The sequence below is a fragment of the Cucumis sativus genome, chromosome 3 (genome assembly GCF_000004075.3).
Source record: "Cucumis sativus cultivar 9930 chromosome 3, Cucumber_9930_V3, whole genome shotgun sequence".
Taxonomy (NCBI): Eukaryota; Viridiplantae; Streptophyta; class Magnoliopsida; order Cucurbitales; family Cucurbitaceae; genus Cucumis; species Cucumis sativus.
In genome coordinates this window covers 4,310,175-4,320,354 of record NC_026657.2, presented here as the reverse complement: position 1 = coordinate 4,320,354, position 10,180 = coordinate 4,310,175, and the positions used below count along the sequence as shown (strand labels likewise).

At 29.7% G+C, this 10,180-nt stretch overlaps 1 protein-coding gene across 1 annotated transcript; it reads right to left on the bottom strand.

The window, feature by feature from the left end:
* Positions 1–3,071: 3,071 nt before the first annotated feature.
* Positions 3,072–6,984, bottom strand: LOC101217317 (1-acyl-sn-glycerol-3-phosphate acyltransferase). Its single transcript, XM_004152891.3, has 6 exons — positions 6,429–6,984; positions 5,828–6,165; positions 4,946–5,095; positions 4,148–4,246; positions 3,979–4,071; positions 3,072–3,485 (listed from the first exon to the last, which is right to left on the bottom strand). The coding sequence occupies exons 2-6, from the start codon at positions 6,143–6,145 to the stop codon at positions 3,249–3,251; spliced, it is 897 nt and encodes a 298-aa protein (XP_004152939.1). The 5' UTR covers positions 6,146–6,165; positions 6,429–6,984; the 3' UTR covers positions 3,072–3,248.
* Positions 6,985–10,180: the final 3,196 nt, after the last annotated feature.

Below are 10,180 nucleotides of genomic sequence, written 5' to 3'. Positions count from 1 at the left end.
GGCCAAACTCTTTTTCTTTTTGTCTTATCAATCTCCCAACCTCTCCATTAAATGCTTTATTACTCTTTTTCTTTTTCTTTTTTCTTTTTTAAATTTAAAATTCATATAATTTTAAATAACAAATTTCAAAAAATAAAAGAAAGATAAATAGGGAAACACTAGGACAAGCACGTAATATAGATAAACACATCTAATAGTCTATAGCGATTTTATAAATGAACGATATTTTTTTTAATATTTTAATTTATTTTGTTATAATAATTTAAGTTAAGTCAATCCCAAATTTAACTTTTATTAAAATTAATAGTAATTTCTATGTAGTAACTTGTATATATTTAAAGTGAAAATGTTAATAGATAGCATTTTTTATTAAAAAGAATCAATAATAAACTATATAGGGATAAAAATTGGATAACTAAGAGAATATAGAATATTATTGAATAAACTTTAAAATATACGGATAAAATTTAAATAGTAAAAATAAGAAAAAATGAGCTCATTTTGAAACAGTCAAAATGCCACACCAATCTAAATAAAAAAATTACTATTAATTCTACAATGTGAATTGAAGACTTCAATTTTTACTATTACAAATTGGTGGTTATACGTATAATTGTAAGATTTACTATTCTTGTAAGAAGAAAAAAAAATAATTTGTACTCTAAATTCTCAATTTAAATCTTCTATTAATTATAATTGTCATTTTTTTTACATTATATCGATGAGTGTACAAGCCAGCTTAGCGATTAATCTCATGGGATTGCTTAATCCTACAACATTTGGGTGTCAAAAAAACTCGTACAACATTAATTTTTAGGTAGGTGTCCATCATAAATTGAACTCATAATCTCTTAATTAGTTATTGAGATTATGTCTCATTAAAAATAATTGTATTAATTTAACATTGAACTTTCAAGAATGTATCAACTTATTTCATTTTTAAATTTTGAACCTAAGTATTACTTTTGTCTAAAAAAATCGATGAAGGAAACCAATTTAAACCCTAAATTTCGATAGTTGTTTCAATTTAAATCTTGAACTGGATTGTAGCAAATTAGACCGTGAATTTTTGTTAGTATACCTATTCACATTATTATCTTTTAGTTCTTTTAAATGTTATATGAGTCTTATAATTGTTTCAGTTAAATATCTAAATTGTCATATTTAGAATATTTAATTAGTAGATGAAATTTGAACCAAAGACCTTGAGATTGTAAAGGGGTACAACCATTCTATCAAAGACAGGATATAGTAAAATAAGTGCATTATTTAATATATATTGTAATTTGATACTTCGAAACTAATATTAAAATACAAAAATCGGGAATGTAAAGGGGGCATGTGCCCCCGATCCCTTAACAGATCCGTCCATGTGTCCAAACATAATATAATTACATAGATACAATTATACAAGTTTATGATTTGAATGAGTACAACTACGAGTTGATTTTAATTGACAAAACGCCAAAGTTAAGTCCTAAATGAAATGGTTAGGACATAAACTGATTTCACAAAGAAAAGTATGACAAAAGCCAAGAAATTGGATTGCCATGTAGCCCTAGCTAGATATATGTGATAGACCATAGGATAAAGAAATTGCATGAAGTTAATCTAAAATTCAACTAACCATAAGTTTAACTATTTAGCCTCTTTAGGAACTTGACATTAAAGATGGAATAGAGGAGTTTTTTTTTTGTTCATGGTAAGTCATTGTCCAAGTATACTTGTGGTTGTATTGTCCAAAACACATTATTTCGTTTTATTTATTGTTTTTTTTTATCAACATTCAATCAATTTTACCTTTTGTTCACATTTCGTTACTTTTTGCTATACTGATTTTGTCGTGTTAAGGAATTTTAATTGAATCTAGTCTCGTTGAATTCTATTCTTGAAACGCCTCAAGTTAGTGTATTTGCACTTAGACCGTATTTATTATTCAAACGTGATCGGTTAGATTTCAACCCTAAGTTTTCATGCATTATCACTAATAATTATGACTAATTTGATAACCTATTTAATTCTTTTATATCTCCCTTATGTGTTTTTAAAGGTCTAATTATCTTCTTTCCTAATCTTATATATAACTAAAATGAGGAAACAAATACATAAGTTTAGATTTTTCTTTTCTAAAAAAATATAAAAATAAGAAAACATCAAACATTATCGAAAACATAATATGGAATAAGATAGTTTAAGTCTTATTTGGTAACCATTTCAATTTTTTCTTATTTGTTCTAATGTTAAATCGTGTTTTTAAATTTTTGTTTATTATAAACAAAAGCTATATATATATTTAGTAATTGGTTTTTTTGTTTTCTATTTAAAAAGAAAACAAATTAAATTTTTCTTAAAGCTTTTTTTTTTCATTTCCAATTTTTCTTTATAATTTTTGAAAAACGTTTAAACAAAAATAAATTAGATGTCTGATGGCATTTACCCCTAAAAATTAATTTCAAAAAACAAATTGGTTACCATAAATAAACTTAATTTACTTTGAGAAAAGTGCTTAAAAGTGGGAGAGTTTGCAAAAATAGTAAAAAAAATTATGATAATAGAGATCCTCCCTTATATTTTTAAAATTACAAAAATAGCAAATTTAAAAATAGATTAATGTCAGATTATCGTTATATTTGCTAAATTTGCAATATAAAAAAAATGTTATGAATTGTTTTTTTTCTAAATTGTTTTTGTTATCTAATGCAATTTCTCTTAAAAATTTAACAAACATTCTTAATTCAAACTTAACAACGGTTAGAAAAAGGAATATTCTGATTTCAACTTTAAAGATCTTAATTTCTAGACACTTAAAAGGTGAATTTTGAAAAAGTTTTGATTGACCAATCTGAATAGTTCAATGCATAACACCACTTTACTATCTTTATTGAAGTGGAAGGTTGAATCCACCTCTATATATTTTGTATACTAATTTTAATCAACTGAATTTTAATCAGCACCAAACCTTTGCATCTTTGTTCCATTTTGTAAGATCAGAAGAGGAGAATAAACTTCCTTTACAAAATCAAGATAAAAGAATAAAACTATTACAAGTTTAGTAAGTGATTGAACAAAGATAGAGAGAACAAGCAATAGAATATATATGAACACCTCTGGTTAACTTAAAATTTCAAATCATTGTCATGTGGCAGAAAAATATAGAACATTTCTTTTATACCTTCTCAAAAGCTTCCATGAAGATGAACAAAATATATGCAGTAACTTTTTGAAAATGAACTAACATTAGATTCTTCTTACTGATGAGGTCTTTGCGACTCTGGTAGGTGTTTGGCATAAGTCTCGTGTACCGTTTTCACGTATTCGTCGATCTTTTCCACTGTCCAATTGTTGGTTTGTATTGGAGGAAGATACTTCACAGTTACAGGAGCTGGTCGTACATGTAAGCTGCCCTTTCTCCATGCCCGATGAGTGCCAGAGAAGACAATAGGAACTATTGGCAGCTGTGTTTGCAATGCCAAATGGACAAAGCCCTACAACGAGAATGCAACAATATACTATAGACAATGAGCACGAGATTAATGGATGCACTTCACGGTTGATATCGATATCGAAGCATGAACATAACAACAAAACATCTACCTTAGATAATTGTTAAGTTGAAGACCCAAGAAAATAAATTTATGGTGGTTCAAACACAGGACACTCTACTGTGACACCAGGTTAAATCAATAAACAATTTTACTTATGTCGATGGGTTAAAACAAGTTTAGTTATATAAATACTTCAACAACAATCAGACTCAGCCTCTTCCTCATGTTGGCCCACAATCAAATAGATTGACTCTAATGTATCATGATTGGAACACTTATAATAGGAGTTCTGTTCATTTTAAAATTTGAGATGGGGTAGGATGGCCAAGATTTTGAAAAAACAAGCTAGTGTGTGGAATATCAGCCACTTAGAGAAACATTTAACTATGTGATTTTCAAAAAGAAAAATAATGGACTCTACTTCCAACGTTACCTTTTTGAAGGGAAGCAGCCTTCCATCCTTAGACCGAGTACCCTCAGGGAATATGATCAAGGACAAGTTATTTTTCGCAACTGCTCGAGCTACCTAAGTACATTAACTATTATTAACAATGAGGAGAAGATGATCAACCAAAAAAATAAATGCTGGAGAATGTATGTACCTGTTTCATGGACTCAACTGCTGCAACTGGATTTGAACGATCGATGCGAAGATGGTTAGCGAGAATGTACAGTTGTCCAAATAGAGGGTACCGTATGATCTATGCCAAGAGAACCTCAATATTAGAAAAACAAAGGATAGGAGGCTGTCTGCCTCTTTGTCACAGCAACACTTCCTAGAAACTTTTTTCGTGACTCAGAAACCAAATGGTAAATCAGAACAGAACAATGATAAAATTCATCTTAATCTTGAGATGTTACTGAAAGGAATAAAAACAGGGTTCCTCTAACACAAACATAATTTAGGGGATAAGAGTAATTATACTCTATTCCCATTATCGTTGTACCAAACTTGTAATGGATTAGGCAATTGGTTCCCTATTTGTAGGCCCTGCAGTAAGATAGGAAATTTTATTCTCATTAATTCATTCCCCATCTGGATTAGTTCTACTGTCTCTCCATCTCTCCATCTGTATTCTAATTCAAATTCCTAAGGCCCCATAACTTTTTGGTTTTTGAAAATTCAACTTACAAAACACTGCTTCTGCCAGTTGTTTACTATCTACTTTTTAGAAGCGTTTTCAAAATTTAAGTTGAGGTTTGAAAACTACAAGAAAGTTTTGTCATTCAATCACACGAGGAAACTAGGGTGCATTCAACTTTCCCATGCATGCCTTCAGATAGAGAAAGAATTGACTAATAAAACTACATACCTCGGTGCTAAAAAAAAATAAATTCTGAATAAAATATATGTGAATTGGGAAAAAATCTCCATGGTTTGTTTAAATAGGGATTTATACCTCCTTTTTTGCAATGCCAACAGAACCTGTGGGTGTCAGCCACATTATGAGAAAAATGTCCAATGGTGATGCATGATTGCAAATGTAAATGGCCCTTTCATTTGAAAACTCAGAACCTTCAATCTTAATTGGATTCCCAAGGATCCACATCTGCAAAATAATAATAAGTTAATAACAAATGAATGAATAAGAATACAAGTCTTGTCATTCATTCAGAACCTATCAACTTTTGTTAGCTTTACTTGACAACAAAAGATTGGGGGAACATCACTTCTTCTTTTTGATATAACTCAATCTATCCTATAACAATCTCAAGTTCTGTCATAGTCTTATAAGGCTGGAATAGCCACTCATTTGCTATCTCCCCTGGTGTAGCCAGTGATTTGCAGCATGTTTACAAGGTTGATTCCATACTCTGGCCCATACAGTTAATACATATAAGATATATCATATTGATTAAAGGTTCCCATTTCCTAATTCCATTACCCTTGCAAATTTTCTCAAGCTGCATAGCCGATTTGTGCAATTAAAAGTTAAAAATCAAATAAAGGTTAAAAATATCAAGATTAAGAAAAGATTAAAAAAAGCAAACATATGCTTGTCCAAATACAAATAATCTTATCTAGACTAATGAGTTTCTCTAGATGTGCTTGGTTTGGTTTTGATTGTTCGGACTCTAAAATTCACTCTCATGTGTAAAAGCAAGTAGAAATACTTGTTATGGAGCTGTCAGTGGTTATCAATTACGCAAATCCGGTTAGATTAGCATAACAATGGCAGACATAACTTTAACGCTCCTTATCAAACAAGGAAGAACTACAAACTGATTTTTCAAACATCACCTTATGAAGTAACAAGCAAACAAAACAAAGATGATTTTACCAGTAATCTGCCAGTCACATGGCCATATATATTGCCCTGTCTAATCCTTTGGTATGGCCATGGAAGGAGCAGAAGCATAATCAGAGCCCAAACGAAAGTAGTAACCATCATAGTCAGAAAGCAAAAGACAGTTCTGAAACAGGATATCAAAACAGAACTCCACCCATTATCATCCAAATAAATATCAGTCTTCTCCCTCTTTGGTATCTGTTCATCAACGGAATATTTTGGGACTTCTCTCTTATTTGGTTCAGAACTTGTATTGAAGTAGCTCTCTAACCTTCTACTCCTCAAAGAAGCAGCTCCAAAATTCTCCATGTTCTCTATGGCAAAACCCCCTACAGGTTTTGATCAATAAAATACAGAAATTATCAACCGAACTCCAAAACTACATAGATTCATCAAACATAGAACCAAAAGGAAAGAACCCATACTAACACCATATCTATATATCAGATTGCTATTAAGATTACTTGAAAAGAGAAGCCACAAAACTCTGGGTTCTCACTAACATTAAATACTATATTAATAAAAACCCATGAAGATTGAATAAACTTAAAAATGTTAGTCTTAACATTCCATTTCACCAAACAGCACTTACCAGTTGGGATTGTTTCTAAAGAACCTACTAGTTTTTCTGTGGGGTGAATCCTTTTGAATGTTAAATAACGATTTCAGCTGCCAAACAGTCCCAGAATCTGCTTAAAAGTTTGGTCAAAGACCAACCAACACCCACTTGGCACTTGGGAAACCAAAGTCAAGTTATCAAGAAAAAAGATGGAGAAAATCACAAAAGAGGAAAGGGTGGATTGGGAAATTCCAGAATATGTGGAGTAAAAGGGAAGAAGAAGGAAGTAAAAACAAATGTGCGGATTGTGGCTGTAAGCTAAGGAAAAACAGAGACAAATGGAAAAAAAAAAAGAAAAAAAGAAAGAAGCGCCACGGAATTATAATATGGTGTCCATTTCCATTGCCCTTCTCCTCCGCCATTGTCAGAATCTTGGTGTCGTCTTATGGTTTTGGTATGTGTCAACCAAATAATTTTTTATCATGTGCATTTGACTACAGAGAATAATTTGGTGCAATTATGTTTGATGTGCTTACAAGCTAACTACCCAAAACAGAAGATTACGAAGAACAGAGGACACGAGAGTTTCAAAAGGTTTTATGTGCTTTCAGAATAGGAGAAGGCAGAGCACACAAAAAGACGAATTTAGTCTATTAGATTCTGAAACTCGAGTTTCCTTTTAACCTCATGTTCTTTGCACAAGTATGAACTGACGTAGTATTAAGATTGTTAACTAAATCTAACTTTCCACCTCCTTCAAACTTAGGATCAAGCTTCAATCATAAAGTCTAGTCAACAAAATCTTTGAATTTATAACTGCATAATCTTGTCCCTCGGTTTCTTCAATATAGAATTCTTTTAACATCTTTCAATTTACTATTCTTATTCGAATCTTTTTTCTCTATTATAATACTTATTTACTTTCCTCCACTATTATCTTAGATAACATAAGGTTTCATCTCGAAATCAAGTAAAATGTGAGAGTAATTTCATCTATCTTAAGTAAAAAAAACCTATCATCTTAAAGGAACATGTTTAGAATTGAAAAAACTAAAAAACTTATCATTTCTTATAGGTTGATGAACTATTTCATATTGACCATATTGTTAATAAGTATTTCTAAGATCCTTTAGTTTAGTTTTGAATTGCACATTTGGAATGGTTGTAGTGATTAAATTGACATACAAAAATGTTGACCAAGGTAGCATGTTGAGGCAACTAAGATAAAAGCTAAGGATTAAAATATACAATAGCCTTTTATGTGTAAACATGCCGTGGCTAAAAACACACACTAAAATCCACGTGAAAATCATGGTTTTCTTATAATATTTTATGTTATCACGTGCAGTGCACATGAATATTTAAAAATGATCAAAACTCTTAAAATTTTTAATCATTGATTCCATTAAAATATGTTTGAAGTGTGAATTGTTTCGAAAGTTAATCAAATTTATTAGAACAAGAATGAACCCTCCTCCCTATACATTATCATTAAATATTATAAATTTGGTGGGAAAACTAAAATAGTGTCCAAAGCACATTGGTCAAATATGGTTAAGACTTCATTCTCTCTCATCATTTTCTTTTGTCCTTACAAAAATAGCTCTCTTTTTCTCTCATTCATGAATTCTAGCCACAAAAATTGTCTCAAATTTTGACCACATAAGTTACATGAAGTTTTGTGAAAACTAGCAAACCAAAATTCTTATTGGCCATATTTATACATAGCCTCGATTGGGTTAGGTTAGGTTAAGAAGATTTATGGATCGGTCAAATTGGCAACCCAAATAATCCAAATACAATTTTTAATTCAATAGAGGTTAAATTAAACGAAACATATAAATCAAGTTCCCATAAACTATGTTCAATAAAATTATAGATATCATTATATGGATTGAAACAATCGTGACGAATGTGGTACAATCGCTGAATATTTGTTGAAAGAATGATATCAAAATAATTCAATATGTATATATGTTTTTATACCGAAATCTCAATCAAAATTTGCTAATATAACTTTATTTGTTGATGATTTAAATATAATTGAAACTCATGAATAGCTTTCAAAGATAATAAAATATCTTAAGAAAGAATTGAAGATGAAAGATTTCGAAAGAACAAAATTTTACCTTGGTTTACAAATTGAGTATCTAGCCGATGAGATATTTGTTCATCAATCAATTTATACAAAAAAAAAAAAAAAAGTTTTGAATAGATTTTATATGGATAGAGCACATCCATTAAATATTTTAATGCAAGTTCGTTCACTAGATGTGTAGAAAGAAATATTTCGACATCGAGATGAAAGAGATATTTCGACATCGAGATGATAGTGAAGAACTCCTTGGTCCATAAGTACAGTATCTTGCTAATAATATAAGACCAAATATTGCATTTTCAACAAATTTATTAGCTAGATATAGTTCATCTCCAACAAAAAGACATTAGAATGGAACTAAACATATACTCGTTATTTGAACAATTGATAAGGGATTGTTTTATTCAAATAAATCAAAATTTAACCTATTTGGTTTTGCAAATTCTGGATTTTATGTGATCCATACAGAGTTAAATGTCAAACATATTATCTATTTACATATGCAAGAACGATTATATCCAAACAATCAGTGAAACAAACAATAACAGCTGCATCCTCAAATCATGTCGAAATTCTTGCAATTCATGAGGTTAAAATAACTTACCCACGCTGAAGCGATTGGATGAACTATTAAAACCGAGCAACCACCTCTAAAGCACTTTCCTACAATTTTATTCTTGAATTCTTTCTATTGAACAAGCACTTCACTCGAGAGTTGAAACGTTTGATTTTGTGGTTAAAGTCTTATTAATTACAATCAAGTTAGGACACAATTACAATTTAGATCATAAACTACGATTATTCAAAAGATATTCTAAATTAAGAAACTCAAACATCACTTAAGTATATATCTTTCATTATTCTTCAAATATTTTAAAATTATTAAGATGATTTGCAAATAAACCTACCATTACTCTCTCATCCCATTTTGAAAAGAAAAAAAAGAAACATAAAATCTGCAATCTCTAATTTTTTTTTAGCTTTGAGATCTATGATATTTCAAAATCTTAACACAATATCACCGTTCCAAATCTTTTTTATTTTAATTTTTGAATTTGTGGTTGTTAGATACCATGGTTTTTACAACATTTCATATGTATTCAAGTTTGGAGTTTAAATATATTATAACTAATACATCATAACATATAGGAATATATTATAAATGCTAGAATATATATGCAATATAAATGTGTGATATTAACATGCATTATGTCAGTATATTTCAAATGATAAAATAAAACAAACGAAGTAGTCCATGATGTAAAAAGCAAACATCTTAGCATACTTCAAATCATTGATATAGAAATCAATTATACGAAAGAAAAAAAAACCACTAAAGAAAAAAAAACATGCAAACTGTGAAGAAGATGATGAAAAATAACATCAAATGGAGAGTAATTTGAGGTAAATAGAAAAAAAATTGGCTAGTGTCGTTTTCATCTCCAACTCTAAAAGGAATGAATCTAAATTAATTATTGCAAATATAATAAATATGCATTCTCTCTCCAACATCAGATTATATCTCGTAAATATGAAAAATATTATTCAACCGAAAAAAGAGAGAGAGAGAGAGAAAGAAGGTATTTTAGATTAAAAATCACATAAATAAATCTAATTAAGTCTCCTATCATTTGGCTCAATTTACAATTTCTAGTCCTCTGTAGCATTAATTTTTTGAAAAATATAT